At 35.2% G+C, this 27,170-nt stretch overlaps 1 protein-coding gene across 1 annotated transcript in view; it reads right to left on the bottom strand.

Annotated features, from left to right (window-relative positions):
- The window catches only part of LOC148949675 (uncharacterized), a 177,707-nt gene extending 150,996 nt beyond the window's left edge, over window positions 1–26,711 (bottom strand). The window contains exon 1 of the mRNA XM_089092753.1: window positions 26,274–26,711. Coding sequence (XP_088948879.1) covers window positions 26,274–26,711 — 438 coding nt within the window. The remainder of the gene's footprint in view (window positions 1–26,273) is intronic.
- Window positions 26,712–27,170: the final 459 nt, after the last annotated feature.

Here is a 27,170-nt window from a genome sequence, read left to right on the forward strand (position 1 = left end):
CGTAGTTGAAAATTCAGGAAATTAGGTCTTTGAAGATAACAACCCCCCTCCCCCAGAAACCTCAGGGCAAGGGTTGTAAATTATGCCCTGGGGGCATATAAGGTTTATATAGAAAACTTTGTCATAGAAACTTCAGATAGGGCTTATTCGATTGGAAATGTAAATGGCTAGTTCCCTTTTTAATAGTCGAAAGTGATTGGAAGGCAACTAACATCCCTTCCACGCCCACCATTTCGCGAAACACATCTAATCAAAATGTTGAGATAGCCATTTTGTTCAGCGTAGTTGAGAATTCTGGAAATTGTATCTTTGAGCAGGACGACCCCCCACAGAGTCTTCAGAGCCAAGTGTTATAAGTTATGCCCTGGGGCCATACATGGTTCTAATGAAAGGAATGCTCGTATAAACTTCAGAGGTCTAATTTCATTGGAAATTGAAAGTTCTATTTTACTCTTTTAGTATCAAAAGATATCAGACGGTAACCAGCCCCCCCCCCCAAACCCTTTTTTACCAAATGCATCTAATTAAAGGTTTGAGATAGCTATTTTGTTAAAAATATTTCAAAGATCATACAAAAAAAACTTCCGGTGTCGACACAACCCCCAGGGGCCTGGGGGCATGCGTTGTAAGATTGCCCTGGGGACATTTACAGGTCTTATGGAAGGGATGCTCTTATTAACTTCAAAGAGGGCTCATTTGACTGGAAATTGAAAGTCCTAGTTCACTGTTTAAAGTGATTGGATGGCAGTTAGCCTCCCCCACACTCCATTTATTTTTTCCCAGAGTCACTTCATATAGAAGGGGTCGTCGTATATACTTCAAAGGGGGCTCATTCGATTGGAAATCGAGAGTTCTAGTGTCGTTTTTAAGAGTCAAAAGTGATCAGAAGGCAACTGCCCTCCCCAATCCCTTTTTTCCAAAATACATCTGATGAAAAATTTGTGGTAGCCATTTTGTTAATAAATAGCTTAAAGATCATATAACAAAAACGCCTGTGTCGACAAACCCCCCCCCCCAGGACCCAGGGAAGACGGTATAAATATTGCTTTGGGGATATATATGGTTCTTATGGAAGGTATGCTCGTATAAACTTCGGAGAGGGCTCATATGATTGGAAATTGAAAGTTCTCGTTCACTTTTTAAGTCAAAAGAGATCGGGGGAAACTAGCCCCCCTCTCTACGCCCTATTTTCCTCAAACCCATCCGAAAAGAACTTTGAGAGAGCCATTTTTTTCAAAATAGTTCAAAGGTCAGATAACAAAAACTCCGGTGTCGACACATCCCCCAGGGCCCGGGGGGCAGGCATTGTAAGCTATGTCCTGGGGCTGTATGTGATTTTTATGAAAGAGACGCTCGTATAAACTTCAGAAAGGGTTCATTTGAATGGAAATTAAGAGTTGTAGTTCATTTTCTCAGAGTGAAAAAGATCGGAGGGCAACTAGCCCCTCCCGCCCTCCACGCGTTTGGGTTTATCGGATGGATAAACCCATCCGATAAAATTTGAGGTTACCATTTCGTGAAAAATATTTCAACCATCAGTTATTAAAACTGTGGGTTAACACAACCCCCCAGGACCCAGGGACAGGCGTTGTAAGTTATACTCTGGGGATATATATGGTTCTTATTGAAGGGATGCTCGTATAAACTTCAGAGAGGGTTCATTTAATTGAAAATAGAAAGTTCTAGATCACTTAAAGTGTCAAAAGAGACCGAAGGTTAATTAGCCCCCCTCCCCCACACCCTTTTTCCCCAAACCCATCCGATAAAAATTTTGAGATTTTGTTAAAATAGTTCAAACATCAAATAATAAAAACTCCGAGGGTGACACAAACCCATTTTTTCACTTTGATATTATTACTTTGATACCAGTTTTGATACTTTGATGAAGAATTGTTTTTTTAAAGTTTGATTTTGAAATAAGGAATTTTTAAAAACTTGAACTTTTTGCAATCAAAAACGAACAAAAATTAATTTAAAAAAACTTTCCTAAAAATAAGTTTTTCAAAAAAAAATAAAGGCCATTTTAAACTTAAGCTCAGCAAATACAAATACCTGTTAAAATTCAAACTCAAAACGACCAGAAATTACTATTAAAGAATAAATGAAACCCAAAACGAGCAGAAATTCAATTAACAATCATAGCAAAAACAAACAACAGGTAATAATATAAAAGAATAAATAGATCTTAAAGTGAGTATTGCTTAGATCGAATATGAAAATCAAGCTAAAAAAAAAAAAAATCTTTTCTATTGAACTATGATATAAATGAAACTTAAAACAAACAGAAATTAAATAAACAATCAATACAAACAAGCATAATATAGATATTGATGTAAATTAATAAATAAATCTTAAAACAAGTGAAACTTAATTGAAGATGCAAATCAAGCTTGAAACGAACAAAAATCACTACAAACAAGAGTTGGGGTATGACCTCCTTCTCTCACTGTAAAGTCTAAAACCTACTGCGTCATTGACGCTTTACTGAAAACTGTATGCGTCTTGAACAGTCTTGAAAAGTATAAACAACATCAAATTGAATATTTGATGTATAATGATGTTAACTGTTAAAAGATCCATCAGTTCAAGAATTTATTTCACTGTAATTTAATTTTTATTTTCAATGCTGTAAGAACTGGAAAAGAAAATATTTGTAATATAATGCGCCTTCAGTTAAGCACCAATGACGCAGTAGGCTTTTGGGTTTTATTTACAGTTAAGAAAGGAAGCAGTATCCAAACACTTGTTTGAAGTGAAACTATATTCGTCTTGAACAACTTTTAAAAAGAGCTTATAAATTAATCTGGATATTTGATGTATAATGATATTAATTGCTGAAAGCTCATCAGTTCAAAATGTTACTATAATTTTAATGTTTATTTTCAATATTAAGTACAAAAGAGAATATTTATCATAAAATTGGTGTTCAGTATAGCACCAATGAGGCAGAAGGTTTTAGTCTTTTACAGTGAGAGAAGGAGGATACCCAAACTCATGTTTGCAGTGATTTTTATTCGTTTCAATCATCATTTGTATATTCAATTAAGTTTCACTCGTTTTAAAATTGCTTTATTAATTTACATTAATATCTATTGTATGTTTGTTTGCATTGCTTGTTTATTTAATTTCTGTTCGTTTGAAGTTTCATTTATGCTTCAATAGGAAAATATTTTTTTTCGTTTTAACCTTGATTTTCATTTTCAATTTAAGCATTACTCGCTTTAAGATCTATTTATTCGTTTATGTTATTACTCGTTGTATGTTTTTGCTACGATTGTCTATTTAATTTCTGTTCGTTTTGGGTTTCATTTATTCTTTAATAGTAATTTCTGGTCGTTTTGAGTTTGAAATTTCAAAGGTATTTGTATCTGCAGAGCATAAGTTTAAAATTGCCGTTAATTTTCTTTTAAAAACTTATTTTTCAGAAATTTTTTTTTAATTAACTTAGATAAAAATTACCCGCTTACGGGTCTCCATCAGGGCATTCATGCGACTGTCTATAGCCGTTAGCGAAACAGTACCGTAATTTCTTATCGTTTTGGATTTGAATTATTATAGGAATTTATTTATGCTAGTCTTTGGTTTAACATTGCTCTTTCTTTTTATTTGAAAAATTGTTTTTCGAAAGAATCTTTTAATTAATTTAAAGAAAGCGCAACAAGAAGTGATTTTTTTGTTATCTAAATTCTCAAAGTTCCGATATTTTTAGCAGAGATTTTTATTACTCATCGTTCAGGAAAGGCCTGATTCATCTGCGTAAGAAAAAAAAATCAAACCAAAATTTTCCAAACACAAAGAGAAAGTAGCTTAGCTTTTGTGCCGGCTCCACCGACGCAGGTAATTAACCTTTTTCAAACCAAACGATAAACAACTACGAGCGTAGAAAATACCACAAAATGAAAACAACGAAACAAGCAAAGTGGTAAAAAAAAATTTAGTATGTAGACGGTGAGAGCCGCCGTTTACCCCCCCCCCCCCTCCGAAAAAAAAAATCCCTTAAGGAAAATACCCCGCGGAAAATAACACCTCACGGAAAATACCCCAAACAGAAAATACCTACCCGTGGAAAATCCCCCCCTCAAAAAAAAAATAATAAAAAAAATGGTTAGTCTCCAATCACTTTCAGCTTATAAAAAAAAAAAACTAGAAATACCCGGGGATTATCAAACAATTTCTACCTCCATCCTCCTGTCGTCTTTCCCTTAGAGCTACTTCTGTTTTATTTGAAGGCTCAATGAGAGCTGAGATGTTTTGGCATCAAAATGCACCCTCTGAGGTATCTCCCTCTCTTTCTAGCTACAAAACAATCAGATAATCCCATTGCAGAAGTTTCAGTTCCTTTATAAGCTTTTTTGATTTGTCTATTGCTTACAGATAGTATTTGTTATAGGGAAACATACGGAAATTTTTGTGTGGGGGTTTTCTGGAGGATCTTTCATATAAGAAAGTATTTGCACGGAGGGGGGGCAAGATTTACATATAAATTCCTCTTTTCCACTTTTCTTTGAACTTTAATTAAACTAAAAAATAACACGACTCAAAGAAGATTTTTTAACTTTGAAAACCATAATTTCCGCGAGGGGGGTATTTTCCAGGTGATGGGGTTCCCGTGGGCGGAAGAGGGGAAATTTTCCGCGGGGGAGAGGGGTAAACGCTTAGACCCGTAGAAAGTGACAGGGTGAAGGGAACCCCCATTAACAGACATAAAAAAAGAGAAATAAACCTGGAATTAAGAGTTTATGACGTCCGATTTTCTTTTTTTTTGTGTCAACAAAACAAAGCATTTTTATAAATCATCTTGACAGTAATTTATATAAAGACTTAAAAAAGCAAACAATTCCAACAAGGTTGAACATGGAAAGATTCTAACTTGTGTTTTACCCAATGTAAGTACGGTGGTTGAGTTGCACGAGCGTTCAGTTGATCTGTGGTTCAGTTGCATGGTGGTTCAGTTGTACGGTGGATCAGTTGTACGGGGATTCAGTTACATGGTGGTTCGGTTAAACGGGGGTTTAGTTAAATGGGGTTGAGTTGCACGGGGGTTTAGTTGTACGAGGGTTCAGTTAAAGAGGGTTCAGTTGCATGAGGGTTCAGTAGCACGGGGGTTCGGTTGCACGGGGGTTCAGTTGCACGGGGGTTCAGTTGCACGGTGGTTCAATTGCACGGTGGTTCAGTTGTACAGTGGTTCCGTTGCACAGTGGTTCAGTTGCATGGTGGTTCAATTATAAGGGTTCAGTTGCTTGGGGTTCAGTTAAACGGTGGTTCAGTTACAATGGAACCGTTCAATACATGGTGAATGCATATGACCTACCATCGCTTGTCATTGTGGACGACGATGAATACCTACATGTAGAAAAAGAAATCTTAACAAAAAGAAAAAAGACTTTTTTATTTATGTATGTTTAATAATTAATGAACAAATTTACAGACATTATTAGAATATTTTATTCTTAGAGCACTGAAATCAATATTATACAGATAGGATAGGGTATTCACCACAGTGAAATCCTTCAGGTGAGGATTGTCCACGTAAATTTTGATAAATTCCCTGTAGGTATATAAACAATATCAGAAAATAAAATAAAATAGTGTATGAAAGCCACATCTTTGGTCGTCAAATCTTGTACACTATTCTGGTTTTGAACAATATATTTCTCCTTGATTTGAATATAGGTGCTGATATGAGAGGTGTAGAATGTATATGGCAAGTCACGAGGTTCGAAAAATTAAATACTTTTCCTAGTTTGGAATATGCATAGCCAGTGACCATTATTTCTTATATTCGGCAAACTTTTATTAACAACGATAATGGTATGGCTATCACTGAATTTTTCCAAGGAAATCGGAGGGTATACAATAAGATTTGTATTTGGACATGAACAAGTACAAGTTAAAAACATCAATCATTTGATTAGTGTTCATGGTGCCAGGTCTAGTAGAACACTACTGTCAGGGGTGGTCTCCCAATAGGTTTTAAATTTACTCGGTGGTATCAACGTAATACTTTCAGTCAAAGCGTCAGCAAATGTGCACTCTAAACGTACATTCCCACTTCTAACAACTCATATCTTGAGTGAATGACAAGTCCAAAACAATTACACCATGATTTTTTGAAAACATTGAATTGGTTATTCCACTTTAAAATAGTTGTGAATCGTGATCTAGGGATTGCATAGTCAATTCATACAGAGTTCTATAAGATTTTTTATCAAAAGATAAAGTGTACAAGGGAATTCCATTCACCTTGCGCACACGACTAGATAAGCCACAAAAATTAAAATCGTGGATGGATGCGGTCCAGGATCCAGTGGCACTAGGACTCTTCACAAAGGCCAAGACAAGTTATGAGGCGACTTGTCCATTGATAAATGACGAATCGGTATAACTACGAGATCCGGTGGCAATGTTATGTTGATTGGTCATTGTATGGGGAGCAAGAAGTTTTTGAGAATCTTTTTCTGTTTTTCCATTGCCAATGCAATAGAGCTCATAAAATGTTGTTTTCTAACATGAAGAATATCTGAAGTGAGATTGACATTTGCATCAGGTGCTGCAGCAAATGTTGTTCTGAACATAAAACTGGCTGGAGCTATTTGTAACTTTATGTCAATCTTAAAGTTGGGAGGCAACCATTGAGATATATTAAATATTTCATTATTTATTTTTCCAACTAAATGATACTCTTTTGTCACTACAGCACTTAAATGACAATCAGTATCAACATTTGATCTATATTCATAGCACAGTGCCTGTCCTCTCAACTCCATGTAAGACTTTGGTGTCATCAACATGTAAGTAGCTTGCATATTTTGATAAATTATTGCAGGTGCTCACCAATGTTCCATTAATGAATACATTAATTTTGTCTGAACAAGTTGTGTAGGATACAGTTTTCATAGGATAGACCGTCGGCAACGATGGGGGTAAGAATGTCAGATTTTTTCTTACCACAACATTTAAATCAATAAATGTGGATGATAAATCAATGAAATAATCTTCATTGGAAAATATTTCAAAGTGTATATTTTCCAAGAGGGGTTCTTGAGGATGAAATTGTTCATAGTATCCATACTTGACACTGATATCAACATTTTCAGCATTTAAAAGATTAAATGACGAGGTGATTGATGGATGCGATTCTTTGTGGGGGGGGGATAGGTCATCTTAAGAGAAGAAATCTTTCTTTGATCTAACAATCTTTTTTTTTCTTCTTCTTATTGCTCTTCTTGTTTCAAAGTAGTTGTTGATGTCTTTCGCTTCCCGTCTGGCTAGAAACTGATGAGTGAATAACTACCACGCACCCTTTTTAATCCCTTCCTATTTTGCTGAGATTTTGATTTTTCGCCAACAGCTCTTGATGAATATCTAATATTTTCCTCAAGACTCTCTTTGAAATTTTTACCCAAGCCCCAGTCCTGTAGTGTTGAGGCAGCAAAATTTGTTGCAGACGGTATAATATATTTTCCGGCAAGGTATAGTGCAGAACGAAATAGCCTAGAAAACCTACTACCAATACTATAGCCAGACATGTAAGTAAGCCACTTGTAATAGTCCAATCCATGACCTATTTGACAAGGACTCAGAGCAGCAACATAACAATCAATGTCAGGACAGACAAATGAAATTCTTCTATTGTTTATCTTAAGCAACGGGTCGAAAATGACATGTAATGACACACAAACCCTTTGTTATAGCTAAAAGATCGCCGAGTTCACTTCTCAGTGTTAACTGACAGAGTTCCAAATGCGAAGTGTTACGGGACCGTACTGGAGATGTCTTATATTGTAGTGGTGAACATTGTTTTCTATACATTTTCTCTCTCGAACACATAGAAGGGGAACATTTGAATTACCAATTCTCAACGGTTTCAAAAATGAACCGTAAATAAATATACAACTGTCCGAGGAGGAACTCTGACGGTTTATCCCTTCCCCTCTGATGGTCTCAGATATAGAGCTAATAATATATTTCTCCTTTAATTGATCTCGTGATACGTCATAAGTTCTTTGATTACATGTCTTCGGGGTTCAAATTGCATAAAATTTAGTTTTTTTTCTGAGTGTGAGCAATGTAATTGTAAATAGAAATACCATTTCAAATAATTAAAAAAAAGTATATAACAATGGAAGTGACCATAGGAAAAAATAAGGAATTCAACAGTAATATGTTATTTGTATATTATGTTCCAGAAAATTCATGAATATAAATAATTCGGGCTCTTTTATATCGAGGTAGTATTTGGGCTCTTTTATCATTAGGGTCATCATTTGGGTTGTCATCGGGTATGAGCTAAATTAAGTAAAGTGCTTTTAAGAATTATATACTTAAATTAGCGTCTTAAAATTCTTTATGGTAGTTTTCAGAATTATATTTTACTTCCTTCTCGAGTGACCAACGAATAAAATAAAACTTATTTCTGAAATAAAAAGTAAAGAGCAATATTAAAACTTAAAAGAAGCATAAATTATTCCGCAAATGAGGGGGCTGTCCCCTCATCAGACCCCCTCCATCTCCCCACTCTTTAAGTTAAAGTGACTTTGTCCCAATTCTTTGCTCCCCCTTATATGCAGAATAATTCTGTTTCTTTCAAGCTTTAGCAATGGTATTTGCTTTCTTTTGAGAAAACTTGCTTTCTTTTATTGAATTTCTGTTCATTTAAAAAATAATATAATGAAGGCGACAAGGGTGCGCACTGAAAATTTTCCAGAGTGGGGGGGCAGAGACCAAAATAATAGTCGTGGGGGCACCGGAATACGTTTAGAATACATTTTCTTGTGAATAAGTTTAGTGTAATTACACTTAGAAATAGATTTTCAAATTAAAATAAACAAACTAATTATGTTTCTCTATGCTTTTAGGATTATACAAAACTAGCCCTTTACCGAAAACGCAAAAGTCAAGTATAAAAAACAGGATTATTGATTTAAGAGTCAAAAGTGAGTATGTAGCCTGACAACACTAAAAGAATCTATAATGTTTTTCATAGTCTTACACCAGTTGCGTATACCAGTTGCGTACACATTAGCAACTTTCAGTATACAATTAAAATTATCTTAAAAGCATAAGCTTAATTAAATAATTAATTAAAATAATTAATTAAGCTTAATTAAAATAATAATTAATAAATAATAATTAATTAATTAATTATTATTAAAAATAATAATTAATTAAGCTTAATAAAATAATTATTTTAAGCATAAGCTTAAAAATATTTTTTAATAACTTGGAATTAATTGAACAGCATACAGAATTATTGGATTGATTTGTCAAGCAGCATTTTCCTCTCACCAGCTATAATACCAATAGTGGGTAATATACAGTCTTAAATTGTACAGTGGTGGATCCAGGGGGCGAGGGGCGCCCCCCTAAGGTAGTCTAAAGTAGTGTAATTTACTTAGTTAACGCACGATTGCGTTAATTAAACTTGCTCCTGACGCAAGTTTGTTGGATCAGCCTATTTTGTGCCCCCCAACTAAAAAAATCCTGGATCCGCCCCTGAAATTGTAAGAAATATGCTTTAGTATCAATTGAAATGAAGATCAAATAAGATACTATATGAACTCTGGAAATCCAATTCTTTCTCTCTATACAAGAGTTAATTTCAAGCTACGATACAAATTCTAAAGCTAGTCTATAGTCCTAATACTATCAAGATGGCCTTACTTCGAACTAGTGTACAAACTAATCATGACATGTTTTTTTCAGAACCAAAATGAGAGTCAGACGTTGAACTGAGCAATTTTGCAGAAGTAATACTCAAACGTAAAAAAATAAAGAAAACCCTAAAATGAATTGCTGCTTTATCTTAAAAGGGATTGATAATGTTTTGATTCTATAAAATGTCCTTAATTGGTTTGCTTTTAATGTACCAAAACTCCTATATTATTTTGTGTTTTCAGTAAAGCGCTAGTTTTGTATAATCCTAAAAGCATAGGGAAACATAATTAGTTGGTTTATTTGTACAAGTTACATTAATATATATATATATATATATATATATATTAAGTAGGCTCTGAAGCAATCATTTTTGTCCGTTTTAAGTTTCAACTTCGCTCTTTACTTCCCTCGGAAAAACTTCGTTTGTCTTTGATGAAAATAAAATATGATGTAGAAACAACGCTGCCATGATCTTTATTATTTATACGGAGTAGTGTATGTTGGTTTTAAGTTTTAATGTCGCTCCTTAGTTTCAGTCGAAAAATTATTTTTAATATAATTTCTAATTACCACCGATCTAGGGGAGATAAGATACCTCTAAAAAATACTGCAAACGACCTTGACACTTAAGCAAAACTTTCAGTCTGCAACATTAAGCTCATTATCCATACTTCACAAAACAATACATGTTTTTCAGGAACGTTTGTTTTTCGATGAGCAAAAAGCTATTTTTACTCGGTCGACTTTGCCTGAAAAAGCCATAATGAAGACAGGGCTTTAAAAATCACCTACTGACTAGCAGAAACTAGAAGGATACTGTAACAAAAGAAAGCTGTTTGAGGGCTGATTTAAAAGCTTATATTTATACTTAATCACTTTTTATAAATTTGACTTGATAGCACATTCCCACATAATCCACTTTCGGTTGTTTCCCCAACTTTTTTAAATGAAAAAGGGCCTTTTCCAATGAAATGACCAAAAAAAGATGAAATCAAAACCTAGGCAAGAGCAAAAACTAAGGGGGCAAGGATGTCCCTTCCTTTCAATTCCCGCCGTTAGAACTAGCACACAGGCTTCATCACAGAGTGAAGTTTGAAGGTTCAATTCAAAACTGTTGATCAATCAAGCTTAATGTTTGGTAGATTTCTAGTTGAAAAGTTTATAGTTTTAGTTAATTTGTTTTCGCAATAATCTTTTACTTTTAAGATGAGTAGCCGATTTATAAAACTTACTAAGAGGGTCTGGAGGGGGAGTATATGTAAGGGGTTCTTATAAACCTCCAGTTGAGGGCTTTGCATCATAATTATTGCAATGGTACCGTTTTATGCTTCCAAACTCTTCCACTTAAGAAGTGGTACCAAAAGTGCAGTTTTTAGTGCTATATGGCACTTTTGGATGGTAAAATTTATAAAAAGCACGTAGATACGAGTAATAGGTTTAAAATCTGCCTTTCCGGGAGATGCCTTAAAAAAGAATGCATCAGGCTTACAAAAATAGTGGATTATCTGAAAAGTAATCATAAAAAGGGACAAACCCTGATTGAAAAAAAAATCCAAGCTTGAATCGAATGCATGATAATCTAATTTGAAGTCCAGTGCTGTACTGACATAACCACGCCTCTAATATTTGGTGTTTGTAGGACATAAATTGTGTAGCTTATTAAGGGGGACTGGAAGGGGAAATTGCAGGAGGTGCTCTTGCAAACATCCAGTTAAGGGTTTTGGATGTTAATTATTACAATGATACCTTTTTATGCTTCCAAGATTTTCCACGTAAGATGCGGCACCACGAATGCTGTTTACATTACTAAATCTCGCTTACGACTGGTAGAATTGATAAAAAGCATGTAGATTTGAGCAAAAGTTTTCATAAGAACCATTAAACATCACTCTAAAAAGTTCTGGTAGCCCATTCGCCCTAGCTTTACCTCTCCAGAAACGGCATAAAAAGTCACTTTTTTCGTGCTATATGGCACTTGCACACGGCAAAATTTATATAAACCACATACATATGAGAAATAGCTTTTGAATGAGCTCTTACGCATCTCTATGATGTTCTAGTAACCCGCTAGGCCTGGAATAAAGAAGAAAAAAACGATCGCTTTAACATTTTATAACTTTTAATTACTATGCACTGTGGTTCGCTCTTTACTAGGTTGCAGCTTATGCTTCAACCATGACAAGTAGTTTATTGCAAATTCTTCTCAGAAACTAGTTAACATTAAAATCTGCGATATCTAATAGATGGTAGAATTTTTTAAAATCTAGTAAATATAAGCAATAGATTATAATTGAGCCATTAAACATCTATCTACGACGGTGTGGTAGTCTGCTAATGTTCCAATAGATTACTGATGAGCAGACGATTTATGAAATTTACTAAGGGAGCTAGGAGGGTAGTGTACGGGAGGGGTGATTGTGAACCTTCGGTTAAGGGTTCTGGAACATAACCATTACAATGATACCTGTTTTGTACTTCAGAGCTTTTCCACTTAAGAAGTGGCACCATAAGTTTTGTTTTCACTGCTTTATCGCACTTACATATGTAAAATAAAAAAAGCACGTATATAAGAGCAATGGCTTTCAAATGAGTCATTAAACATCTTATTTATAACTTCTTCTAGCCTAATAGCCCCAGCTTTTCCACTTGAGACACGACACCAAAAGTGCCGTTTTTAGTACTATTTTGAACTTGATGATGGTGTAATTTATACGAAAGATATAGATATGTGCAATATCTTTTATATGCTATAATAGATCTGTCAATTGAAAGGTCTAGTGCCCTTTCAAATAGCCTAAAGTAACTAGAGGACAACAACACCCCTCCCCCTAATGTGCAAATATTAACCCAAATTTGTTTCTAAAGTAACGAAGAAACCAGTTTGTTCTCGAGTTTTACACATCGTAATCTTGATTCAGTGGCGTATAACACACATGTATGGAATTTTTTCATGGAGAGAGAACTTTAACGTTAAGAGCGAGGTCTTGAGGAGGAGGCAACCCCTTTCATATATGTAATAATTTCAGTTCGTTTTACGGTTTGATGTTGCTCCTCACTTTCAGTTGAAAAACTTGTGTTTCTTATTTAATTACTTACAGATAATATTTTTTAATGGAAACATAAGTTTTTTAAAGAAAAGTAGAGCCTCATTAAACCAAAAATGAGCAGAATAAAGTTAAATAACCTTCAAAGTAAAAACTATGGAGTATAATATAAAAAAATTAAAAAGATATAAAATATTTTTTTTATGAAAAAGACTATGTAAAAAAAAATGAACGGAAATTAATATAAAAAACTTTTTCCACAAAACAAGTTTGTCAAACAATAGTAGGCCTAACAGCCTCGTCAAGCCAAAAATTAGTAGAAATAAATTCAAATAATTCTCAAAGCATAAAATTACCACAAATCACCATAAACAAATGAATTGAACCCAAAACGAACAGAAATTAAAATAAATAACCTATTGAAACTCAAAATAGCAACAATTAGCATGAGTAGGGCTGATGACCCCCACATCACCTCAAGATCATAAAATTACTGGCACTTTGCTAAAAACAAAATACATTTTAAGTATTTTCATTTTAATTAATTCAAGAAATAAAGAAGTATAAGGCCCACAATGGATGAGCGTCTGAGTATGTATATTCAACTGATAATACACGGTTATTATTTTTTTTAAGTAAAGTGCAAATTATTTTCTGTTCTGAAGAAGACATGGTTGTTGTCAGCTATACTCCTTTACTTTTTGCTCGTTTTGAGTTTGACTAGGCTATCTATTGTAATTGCTGTGAGTTTTGGGTTTCATTTATTTGTTAATTGTGATTTGTGGTAGTTTTACACTTGGAAGATAAGAAAAACAAATTCGTAGAATTTGACAACGCTTTTTGTCTGTAAAAACTTAGACAATTTAAAATTTGTTGGTTACCAAAGCCAAGTATCCTTTCAAAGGATAGCTAAACCTTCTTAAACATTTTGGTGCCATATATTTTAGATTAATTTTGATGACTGTTTGCCTACATTTTTCTGTTCTTGATTTTTTTTTTTAATTTGGCACCCGCTACTGCCAAAAATTGCAGGTCACATGGAAGTCTTTTCAGCACAAATGGATTTGTTTTTTTCTAATTTTTAAGATACTTCTGGTGTATAAATTCCTCTTTTTCTCGTTCCTTAGCACTTTTCAACGAAATGAAAAAAACTCAAATAAAAATTTCGAATTTAGAAACCTTATTTTCCACAGGGGGGGGGAGGGTATTTTCAGCAAAGGTATTTTCCAAGGAGGGGATATTTCTCGCGCGGGTTACTTTCCGTGGAGGGGGGGGGGGTATTTTTCGTAGGGGGACATTTTCCGGGGGGTTAAACACCTCCCCCCACCCCCACTTACTATATTCATTTATGTTATTTTACTGTGTTCATGGCCGTATATTTAACTTGAAAATACACTTATTTATCTATCTATCTAATAAGCAGAACAAGTGTAACAAACATATTTTGCACATAGACCCGCTATACTTTACCCCCCCCCCTCCCTAATGTGAAAATCTATAACCCAAATTTATTTCTAAAGTAACGAAAAAACTAACAAAAAACCGGTGTGTTCTCGAATTTTGTACAGCATAAACATGAGTGAGTGGCGCATAATACACAAGTTCCAAAATTCCTTCCCCCTACGGAAATAAAAAAATAAACCCAAATAAAATTCTCAAATTTGAAAAGCCTTAACTTACACGGGGGGGGGGGGTATTTACCGGGTTTTTTTCGCGGGGGGGGGGGTATTTTCAGGGTGGGTGGGTGTTGGTAATCGCCAGGGGGTGGGGGGGGGGGGGTAAACGCCTAGAACCCCAAAGAAAATTGGAAGCTTATAAGATTTGAAACTAGCGGCGGTGTCGGAAAAATCATCGACGCCACCTGGCGTTAGGAAACCTTGTTTGACTAAAAAATGTTGTAAGCTTGGTCTTTCAGGTACTTTAAAATGCTGTTTTTTTATTAAAATAGTTTTTGAAAATAAAAAGCTGATGCTTAGCTATTGCTTGCAGATAAATTTCATCTTTAATATTATACATTGCAAATTAAACTTATCAAATACCAGTTTTTAAAATTTTCGACTTTCTTAAGGAAGTTGCCAGACGCTTCACAATAATTGGCACTAACAATTTTTAATTTCTATCTCCCATTGTTAGTTTGCCGGACAGTGAAGTCGATTCACAAAAGTGCTAGGGTTGGGGGGGGGGGTCAAAATATATGCTTCAAAATCAAGGTTTTTTTTTAGTCTTTTTCAATTAAAATACCAAAAAAGGGTTTTTTGTATGAACATACCAAAAAAAATCGATTTTTCAACATCTAAGGGGGGGAATATAGGGGTGTCGACACCCCCACCCCCTATTTGGCACCAATGCCACCGAGGATCGAACTCTTATAAGTTTCTCATTACCTTTGGCCTAGGCATTAATGTCTAGCGAAGTATGCGTTAAAATACGAATGATTTTGACAAGAAAATAATCGACATCGAGACTCTTGAGTTGTTGAATATACAAGTTTGAACATTTTTGAATCTTATTGTCGCTTTTACGTTTAAAAGTCGTATCTGACATTTTCACAAGTCTGAGGTAATTGCCAATAACGGTTTGCTAAGCCGCATTCAAAGATTCGCTGTTATGCCTAAAAGTCGTATCTGCAATGTAATCCATCTGAGGTAATTGCCCAAAAGCCTTTACTAAGCGTTCCCAAAGGGCGGGTCAGCACGATGATGTAGATCAGGAGGATCAAAATGTGTTTTAAACATTTAAAAAAGGTTTGCTGAGTCGTATTCAAATTTCGCTTGCTACTCCTAAAAGTCGCATCTGACATTTTCACACGTCTGAGATAATTGCCAAAAACCGTTTGCTGAGCCGCTTTCAAAAGTTCGCTGTTACGCCTGAAAGTCGTATCTGACATTTTCACACGTCTGAGGTTTTCGCCAAGACCTTTCCCTAGGCTGTTCCCAAAGGGAAAATCAGCAGGATAGTTTAGATCAGGAGAATCAACGTGAGATAGCACATAGCCTACACTGTCGTCTTAATCTTTCCTTTGAATGTAAATCCTCAACAAACAAGTAGTTAGTGATAAATTTCCTCTACCAAGAATAGATGAAATTCTTGACTCAATTTCAAGCAAAAACAAAATTTTTACTTCTTTGGAACTTACCCAAGGCTACCACCAAGTGAAAATAGCCGAAAAGGATGTCCATAAAACTGCATTTTCAGCATCTGAAACCTGTTAAGAGGATTAAAGAATACAATTCATTTTGTTGATGATATTATATGCGTGGGGGAAAACACTGAACAACACTTAGCAACTTTAGCTAAGGTGTTCGAGAAGTTCAGGCAAGTCAATTTAAAATGCCGGCCCGAGAAAGTAAATTTATTTCAACCTAAAATTAAGACCCTGATAAAATAAAATGCGTTGAAAACCTCAAGCACCCCAGAACTATGAAAGAATTAAGGGGAATTTTAGGCCTTACTGGCTATTTTAGAAAATTCGTACGCAATTATGCCCAAATTGCAAAACCCCTCACGGAATTAACTATAGGGAATTCCCATAATGTTACCTGGTCTCAGGAAGCCCAAACTTTCCTAGACTGTTTCAAAAAGGCGTTCACTTTTGAACCAATTTTATCACTCCCTGATTTCAAAGACGGAAGATGTGTGGTTACGACGGATGCTAGCTCAAAGGGCATTGGCGCTATCCTTTCGCAAATAATCCCGGTGGAGAACCCTAATCCTCTAGAGGGAACGCCTAAACAAAAACAAGTAGAAAAAGTTATATGCTACTCGAGTAGAACTTTATCAAAAGGCGAAAGTAGTTACTCCGCCACAAACTTAGAATTATTATCTATTATCCACCACTTGGAAAAATTTAGACATTATTTAATTGGTAGAAAATTTATACTACGATCAGACCATAAAAGCTTGCAGTACCTGCGCACATTTAAAAACCCCATGGGCATTCTAGCTAGATGGATTATGAAAATCCAAGACCTAGATTACGAATTTGAACATTTAAAAGGTAAACAAAACGCAGCTTGTGACTTTTTGAGTAGATACCCAGAAAATATTCCGTCGGAAACCGAAGAAAATGAAGTTAATGCTATCAATGCTAAAAGCAAACACAAATGTAAGAAAAACAAAGTCAAAGACACAGTAAAAGAAAATAAGATTAACTTTTGTCTTTTATCTTTGGAAAAATATAAAAAGAAAGCAAAAAAAGGACGAAATGTGTGTAGCACTAATTGATTATTTTGTGAATGATGATGCGTTACCGGATAAATTCAAAACTCTTAGAAAAGAAATAGATAATTTTTACTACGATCTTGATGAAGAGATACTGTGTAGAATCGTGACTTCTGAGACAAACAGAAACCAAACCTCAATAATACCTGTATTACCACAAAACTTAATAGTGCCTGCATTTGAATATTTTCATTCAGATACAGGTGGACATTTAGGGGTTATGAAAACGTTCCATAAGTTAAAACAATACTTTTATGTCCCGTCTGCAATGACAAAACTTAAAGAATTTGTAAGTACATGCGAAGCATGTAACTTAAGAAAAATCCCCCCAGCTTACCCTAATCCTCCATTGGGGATGATCCCGGTAGCGAAGTACCCCTTCGATATTATCTTATTTGACTTATACGGAACAAGTGGAGCCTTCCCTGTTTCTAGCAGAGGCCATTCTTGTATTCTTTTGGTTATAGATCATTTTTCCGGATTTACTTTTGCAAAAGCATTAAAAAATCAAGGCGCTTGTACCACAAGTAAAGCGTTAGCAAAAATATTTTTAAATTTTGGCATTCCTAATAAAATTTTGAGTGACAACGGGAGCAATTTTGTTTCAAAAGTAACAAAAGATTTGATGAGTTTTCTTATTATAGAAAAAATGGTGACAGCGCCGTACCATCCACAAGCTAATGGAAAAATATAAAACAGTCATAAAATATTTTTGAACGTTGTAAGTTTTTATATGAAAGACAATGGGTGCACCTGGGACAAATTCTTACATTATTTATCTAACATGATTAAAACTGCTTATTGCAAATCAATAAGAGATAATCCATTTTATTTACTTTTTAGTCTTGATATTAGAATCCCGCATGATGAGATTATTTAATCTCGGAAACATTACAAAGACTCAGAAGATTACAAACAAGAATTCACAAATAGGATGATGGAAACTTATAAAATAGTTAGGCAAGAGTTGGAAAAATGTAAAATAAACCAAGAGCTAAGAAACCAACCCAAAGTCAAGGGGAATATAAGTTTCAAAGTAGGAAACTTCGTTTACCTAAAGAACGAGGCAAAAACGGAAGGAAAAAATACTTTCCAACAAATATTCTGGACCGTAAAGAATAGTCAAAAAGTACGATAACGAATATACTTTTAAAATGGAAAACCCCGATATTGAAAGAACTTACAAGGCGCATGTTAGCCGAATAAAAAGAGCCCAATTTCCACAGATATGGGTATCACATCCCTCTTCTTCTCATTCGTCAGATTCGGAAAATGAGCCCCCTAGGTCAAGATTGGCAGAGCTAAAACCTTTTAATTTCAAGCAAGACTATTTCGAGAATGACAGTGATGAACAAAACTTTGAAGAATTTTTAGCTATGAAAAATCTAGTTATTCCAAAAAAAACCCTAACACCAGTAAAAATATAAACGCCAAAAAGTCCAAAAAGTTATTCATCGGCGAGTGCAGGAGATTTAGATTATACAATATCTCCAAAAACCCAATTTTCCCCCGATAAAATTTCGACCCCTTGTCCCCACAAAAGATTTCCAGTCGATATTGTTTACCCTGCAACACCGATAGAAAGGCCCCTGTCTTAACAGGAGGACTTAAAAAGAGCTGTAGAAACCCCGGCATTGCTGTAAAGAAAACTCCTCTCAAAGATTTAATTAAAACAAACCTGCGAGAAGCTATGGATTTAATTAATTTCCCCATAAAAAAGAGTCAAAGTACATTGCCAGGAGAATAAAACTCCCAAGGATGACCAGCAAGGTCAACATCATGATATAACTGTGTCCAAGGTCAAGCCTAAAAAGTGGACTTCATGGAGGGAAACCTTTGTGCAAAGAATGCCCCATCCCTCTGAAGACATGGCCTTCAAACAATGGAAGAACCCCGCAAAAACTATTGATTCCTCCCAAAGCTCTCAAGAATCTTTCAAATCCCCCGAGTTGAGGACTCAAGACGAGGACTTAGGGAATAAACCTTCTACTTCCAGAGGAGTAGAAATTTACGAAGGAAGGGCAGGTGACACCTCAGAAAGTGTCACCTCTAAAAGTTCTAATCCGGATTCGTCGGAAACCACTTCCGAAGAGTCTGACGGCGAATCAGACCACAGAGTAGCTAAAGAAATAGGAAAGTCAAGACCGACCTCAGCAGCCGCACACGGGAAACAAACAATATTAAAAGGGCAATAATTTTGGAAAAAACAATACAAGAATTTTGACCTTACTTCGCTAGACAAACCGAAAAAGAAAAAACCGCAATAACCAGAGGAGAAAATAATGACAAAATCAGGCAGAACAGTTAAGAAACCCGACAGATGTCAATATTCCTTATTAATGAAAAGAAAAATTTACAAGATAATGAATAGAACATCATAGTAAATTCAAAAGCGTGCAAGCAAAGTTAACCAAGTAAATATAAAAAAAAAATAATAATAATACGAGTGATGTCAAAACGTCGGCGATCAGGGAGAAAGGCCCAAGGGGAGAAGCTCGTATTCGACCGATGGTGACAAATAGTATTTTTAGGTCCTCTGTGGCACATTCTTCCTACTAGGTAGCTACCTTATAAAAATCAACTATGCCCCTATAAATGTGAATTAATCAGTTGGATAACCTATAATATAACCAGTTATTGAGATCAATAACGAAACTTATATCATGGAGAGGGGAGGTCATGTTTTCAAGGTCAATGTCATCGATTCTATACGTGAATCGGTGATATTCATACTTTGAATTCATACTCCTCCATGGAATTCAAATTATATTCTACAAATTAACTATGGAAAAGATCCCCTACTCAGTATTAAGTTGTGTAATAAAATCTAATTCGACGGACCACGTTTCGTGGGAAGTCTGGGAGGAGCTCGCCCACAAGCAGCGTTTGGTTTGTTGGGGGCGGTCTCGTCCCTCGGATTTTCTATGAAAAAATCGACCCAGGTCCTAACTGCGAGCATTTTCAGATCATGACAATGGAATCAAAACCTACTCGAAGGGCGATAATTGATACTAAGTTCAATAGCATAATGAATGCGAAGGAAAACATTATATATTCGGCAGCTATGTTAGTCGTGGACGAACAAGGAAATCAAATATATGAGAAAGAATGGGATGTAACCTACAACCTTAAAGGGTATGCACCCCGCACTTATAAGTATGGTTTAGCACTTGCAAATTCCCCCAAGTATCATCCGGCTAGAGGGGAGGTCAAGACAAAATATAGGAGAAGAAGCGCAAAGCAACTTGGCTGTCTACAATTATTGATAAGACGCCTACAAAAGAACCTCAATATCAAGTATTTCTATTGCAAGGGACCCACTCAAACAGACTTATTACTCCTTGATAAATGCAGAACCCCCAAAATTTGCTATAACCTCGAAAAAAATCCCCAATGTGTCAAATATGAAGGCATACATCATCCTTTAGCGAAAAATTCAATATTACAAACAATTTTTATTTGACCCTGAATCTGAAGAATACAAATCCCTCGGTAGTAAATTATTCCTGAAACGTATGAAAACTTACCAAAGAAAAAGAGACGCCTATAAAAATAGTAACAAGAAAATTAAGAGAAGATTCTAAACTCAAAACTACCTATTAGTAGGTAACTGTGGATGAAATTAACCTCGTATACATAAACTATTTTGTCATAGTGCAGTTTATAATTATTCTAGGCCTACACATGAAATAGGATACCAGTGTAATTATGTGCTGCACGCTTGCTTATTCATGTGTTCCTTACTCGAGAAATATAATGTAAAATTAAATTGTATAGCGATTATTAGCTACACTTTAAAGTTATATCTCAACCAGTCATAGAGGTATATCACGACCAGAATTAAGCTTGGAAGTCCTAACTTTACTTTCCTAACCTATCTAATCATAAAATAATTATTCTGTTTTACGCCTACAAATCAGTTTTCTTTGGCCATGCCACAAAATGATTACATAATAAAAAATAACCTAAGTTGAAAATTAAAGTGCCTTTGAAAAAAAAAAATATATAATAATAACAAAAAATTAAACAAACGAATTTTGCAAAAAAACAACAGGTAAAATTAATGATAAATTAATTCTAGAAACAAACAATAAGATGAGGCCTAAGAATATCATCCTAATCCTCGTTGTTCACGCAGTGGCCCAAGATATTGTAAAACATGGAGTAATATTCAAACATGAGAATTCATTGCTAGTTAGCCATGACGCATGGAAAATCTTCATGAAATTGGACCCCAAACCTTTCGAGACCTTGTTCCAACAAGTAACAAGACCAGAAAAAAACCCGAATGAACTCAAGGAATCTATATTTCAATACCTTAGATCGAACAAAGGACTACAGGCCAGTAAAAAAATGCATAATAAAGATAATAAAGAGTTTCCAAATTCAGTTGTACCCAAACAAAAATCAAAATTCGTAATAGATTACCCTGATAAGAAAAGGACAGGAACTGACATGGCACTTGGAACAAGCACTGAGGAAGACAGAGGGAAAAGACTGGCGGATAATATGGAGTACTTTGCGAAAGACGTTGCTAAAACAAAATCGATACAAAATCCTAAACTACTGACTACAGGGAAAGGAAAACCTCACGATGGAAATTACGCAACGAACGACGAACAACCATTACCCAATCTAAATGAGAAAAGTACACAAAAAATCTCAATTCATCAAGCCTACTTAATACTATATAGACAAAGATTACAAGCCCTATTTGAATTATTCAACACGGAAATACAAAAATTAAAACAAAGTACCACGAAGATTTTCGAAGTAATCTTTCGAAGAAATAAATACCGTAGTTCTACAGGCCTAATTCCCATCATCGGAGAACTCGCCTCCCGACTTTTCGGTTTAACGACAGAGGAAGACCTAAACAGCCTAAGGGAAAGTGTAAGAAAGTTGAATAATGCCATGAACGTAACATTACACGTTCAGGATATACAAGCCAGTGTAGCAAATTACCAGAGAGATAAAATCGATATGATATCTAAGAGAATCTCAAAAACTATAGACGTAATGAATTACTTAAGGAATGAAGTGGACCGCGTGGTAATAGACGCGAGCTTAACCATGGTTTCACTCGATACAATTACCATGTCACTACTAAATTTGGCAACAGACGTCAGCAAGTTCGAGTTTGCACTATTTGCCCTCACGGGAGGAACTGTGTCCTACGACCTAGTAGATCCCTCTAGCCCAAAAAACATGCTAGACAAAATAAAAACGCACCTAACGTTTGGTTTACATTTGCCCGTAGAGCCAAGAGTATCAAATTTATTCCATTACTATACTAAATTAAAAATCCACGTCACGGAAATAAATGAACAGCTATGTGTAGTAGTAACAATTCCATTGATAAATCAACAATCCGTTTACGACCTGTACAAAATTTTGACCTTCCCGGCTAACATAAAGAAGACGAATTCATTTATGACTATCACGCCTGAAGCAGAGTACTTGCTTATTGATCAAGATAGACGAAAATATGCCCAAGCCAATCCACAAGACTTAAAAGAGTGCGTACCATTCAAAAACTTAGTATGCCAACTTACGTTACCTATTTATAATGTCAAGTCTGGATCCTGTATGTTAGATATATTTTTGAAAGACACACAACAGGAAGAAACACCGAATTAATGCGAAGCCGTGGTAGGAATTACTAAGCGAGAAATATTCATACACCTTAGAAATGACCCTTAGTTATCCCCTGTTCCAAGAGAAACTGTTGGAACTTGGTCTTGTTACAATAATACAGAAAAAATAGACCCAAGCTACAAAACGGAATTACTATTAAAAAGTTTGGGTGCGATAATCATCACACAAAGGTGTCAACTCGTAACTAAAGAGTCAACTGTCCGAACGCCATTAATTACCACGAGCACAAAGATAATAAGTCCCAAAATAACTAACTTCAAGGCAATTAACCTGTCGTACACTATTCCCAATCTAGAAAACGAGGAAATAAAAACCTCGATATGGTCAAAAATAGAGAAGAATAAAGGGACGATAAGGCTTACAAAAATAAGAGAAGCATTAGATAGGCAGATTCCCCTATTTACAAATGAAGACCAAAGATTAGCGTATGTAGATAATATATACGGATTGTTCTCGACCAATTTCTGGTGGAACATATTATTGGCCGTATGTTTCGTATTCGCAACCTCCCTGACCATAAGAACCCTATCGAATTTTAATTACGGCAAAATCCTAAGAATAAGAAGACGAAAACCAAGAGAAAAACACGGGGAAACAGCTGAAATGCAGAGGTTAAACCCGGAGCTCCATGAGAACGTCTAAGCCAAGAAATAGGGAAAACATTAGAAAACGAGTGGGTATAGAGGTCTCCACTCGTCCTTGTTATGTCTTGTTCCCCCATTGTAGTATCGTTTGCGTAAAACCGTGTGGTTACGACGATGCAACATGCGTTTCTTATACAGCACGGACGTGTGTGAACAATGCAGGCATGACAAATGTTGTAAAAATAGACCTCAAACAAAATAATGTAGGGTAAATTATGTTCATTTGATAAGTATTGAAGAATTATATAAGCCATTTATGTTTATTTAATTAGTACTGGAGAATTGTATAATCCCTTTATTGATGTTCCTGTTCTCAAAACAAATTTGAAGACATCTCTGTTTTAGATTCTGTTTTAGATGTTTTAATTCTGTCTCATAGCGTAGAAATTAATGTACCCAATCAATACGTGACTTATATTTACTATGAGTGTTTACTTTAAAGAACGTTTGATTCTGCTTCGTTATTTTTATTACAGGAAGTAAATGGACACATTGGTTATTGAGCATTACAAGGAGCTGTCCAGTACAGCTACGACCCAGTATCATCTATTTTCATCATATCTCAACCAACGAAGATTACTCACCATAGACTCCAGGAAATTTTCATCCCAGCTTCGTCTACGAAAACAACAGTTACCTTCGATCGTTGTTTTTTCGATCATGAACCATATTACGCATCAGGTAACACTATGTTTGAAGTTTAATTCTTACAACCCCATCGATCAATACAAGATAAACGATATTTAACGATATTAGAAGTTAAATGATATTTTAAGACATTTGAAGATATTTGAAGCTTAAGTTAAAGACAATTTGAAGTTTAATTCTGAGAACCCCATCGATCAATACAAGATAAACGATATTTAACGATATTTGAAGTTAAATGATACTTAAAGAAATTTGAAGATATTTTAACATGAAGTTAGAGACAATTTGAACTTTAATTCTGAGAGCCCCATCGATCAATACAAGATAAACGATATTTAACGATATTTGAAGTTAAACAAAATTTGAAGATGTTTGAAGTTCAGGTTAAAGACAATATGTTAAAAGAATCACTATAGTTTGATGACAACCCATTCTAAATCCAAACTTCAATTACCCCGTGATTAACCTAGGAATCACCGCAAAGTCTAATCGACGCAAGCCATAAGCTAACAATTTTATAAAAGGCACAAATGAACGGTTTTACGCGAGAATACATTCTCTATGTGCCTCAAAAAATCCTAAAAAGATATGCTGAGAAGAAAAACACCAACACCTGTAGTGGGAAGCATCATTTCCCAGTTGACTATTAGAGAAAACTTGTCGTGTGAAGACAGTCAGGCTCGAACTGTTCCATGAAGAAACCATAACGTAAATGCTTCAAAATTTTTGCCAAGACAAAAAGAGTGAAGGACATAATTTACAACAGAAGGGTGTAGTACACTAAGGACTCGAAGGTGATGAATAGATGTGAATCTACATGTGTTACTTCCTAATAACTTTGATAATTCAAAAATCCCAATAGTGAAAGTGTTTTAATCTTGTGAATAACCAGTGAATATGGTAAACCCAATATTGTTTGTTATAAATCATTTATGTATGTACCGCTAGATGTTCAAGTAGAATTAGGTGTAGTGTTATCATGTTATCCGTTCAATGTAGTGTAGATAGAATGTAGTATGCCATATAGACAGCAAAAAAAATGTGAATTCAAAAAAAAAACTTATGTAAAGGTAGAATAGCCCCAACCTTGTTGGAAATATAAAAGTAATCAGTGTTAGATGTAAAAAAAAAAATCTTTAGTATAGTAGCTAGCCTAGAACCATGAATAATCTTAGTCTGGTAGATAAATTTTAGATAGGGATGTAGAATAAAATAAAAAAGTAATAGAGAAAATTTTTAGCACTCCTGATTAAGCCATAACATATATATAAAATAATTATGTAAAAGAAATAGTTAATAAATGGCGAACATTTAAAAGCCCAAAGGCGAGCAGTTACTAATGACAGGACGTCATTAATTGGTGGGAAGGGTGATATTTACCATGAGTGAAATGCGATGTATTTAAAATACCAAAATAAAGTTCCTTCTTTCTAAAGATAATTCCGATTTCCTATAGTTAACTTATACCTAGTTTAAAAAATTAAGTCCTTAATCAGCAAAGAAAAAAAGGGCAATCAACCCAGGCAAAGACTGGTACTATCAAGGCTTAAGATTTCGCTAAGAGAGTGAGAAATAAAAAATATGCTACATACAATATTTCTAAGGAATTTTAAATGGCAAAAACCGTGTGAACGCCCAAATTTGTTTCTAAACTATTATATTTTTATCATTATTTGTTTTATTTCATTAGCGTTAACCAAATTTCCCTTCTCGCGTGATGCCCTGCTACTGAAATTTTAAGCCTCAAAAATTTCTTCCCCCCAACCCCCGGGTTAGTGATCCCTCCCCCCTCCAAAAAAAAACCTCTGAAGTTCTTTTTTATGATACTTGGATTAGTGCTTCAGGCAATGGGTTCTTACAGTACAAACGTTTTGTGCTTATTATGTCATTTACAAATAAATTATGTTTATCTTTGTATTGCTTCTTAGTGCAGGACATCTATATAGTTGTGCTTTTATACTTCTACGATGAGTAACGACGAAAACTTTAAAAATTCTAATTCCATATAACTTGTTATTTTGTTTACTTTTGCCAGTTCCGATTAGTCCATTCTTCTGCTATAATTTCAACGGCAACGCAAAGCTCACTATGCATATAAGTGCACTGTGGGGGAGGGCTTCGAGCCTCCTCCCTCGTCCCCCACAATAAACTTAATATATTCTTTTTCTTTTCCTGTTATTTTCTCACAATGTCTTATTTTGTCTATAAACATTGCCTATTTTTTTGAGTGTTTTTGTTTTTTTAAGTTGCGTGCCCCCTACCCTGAAACAAAACGAAATACTGCGCACGTGCTGGCTACTAGCAACACTTTCAAGGACAGAGAAAACCCATAAAAATACCATAGTAAAATGACAACGAAACAAATTAAAGCATACGTAAAACACAGATTTTTAGTACTTACGAGTGAAATAAATTCTTCCGGCCTCAATTCTGTGAGGCGTCTAGCTAAACGCCCTGTTGGATTATTTATCAAGGACGAACTTGGCATCACTTCAGTCGTAAATTCATCAGAAATTGGACCACGATACCCCCCTGGCATAAGTGGAGGACGAGATTGTCTGGTCAGACGAACATCAAATGACATCAAGGGCTGAAAATACTGGGATGGGCCTGGTGAACGTAGCAGAAAAGATGGTCCTCCTAGGAGGGATGGTGGCCCTCCTAGAAGGGATGGTGGCCCTGGTTGAAATAGTGGTCTCATTTGGAGACCACCATAATAGCCTGGATATCGGGCAGGTCCAAACCCTGGATGCATTCTGAAAGAATAAGTTCTATTAGTTTCAGGAGGGGTGTGGGTTCCTTCTAGATTTAGTTTTAGTGTTGCTATATCCGGGTTCATTTCTAAAAGTGACAGCGTAACAAAAAAAAAAAAAAAAAAAAAAAAAAAAAAAAAAAAAAAAGCTACATGTAATTTTCGGGTTTTTACGACAAAATTCTATATGAAAATGCATTAGTTCCCTTGCAATGTCAATGCCAGACAAATCTATCTTCATACACATATACCCAATTTGGGCATCCTTCACATCGGAACCGTTCCAAAGTTTGATATTTTCATAACCTTTCAAACTTAGGCGTGGGGAACAATTTTGCCACCTTCCAGAATGCACGTTTCACTAGTCAGGTTTATTAAACTCTGGGGAATACCCGGTTCCAAAAGCGATGCCCCTCCTTAAAAGCCAAGCCCTAGGACACCTCTGTGTTTCCAGCCTAATAACAAAAAGGAAAACAAAATGCTAACTGATCAAGATCAGAGAACTGGGTACTTGTCTATTATATAAAAAACAGTCAAGAAGTGAAG

Source organism: Artemia sp. Qi Xiang Cuo, chromosome 8, assembly GCF_049724085.1.
Source record: "Artemia sp. Qi Xiang Cuo chromosome 8, ASM4972408v1, whole genome shotgun sequence".
In the NCBI taxonomy this organism is placed as follows: domain Eukaryota; kingdom Metazoa; phylum Arthropoda; class Branchiopoda; order Anostraca; family Artemiidae; genus Artemia; species Artemia sp. Qi Xiang Cuo.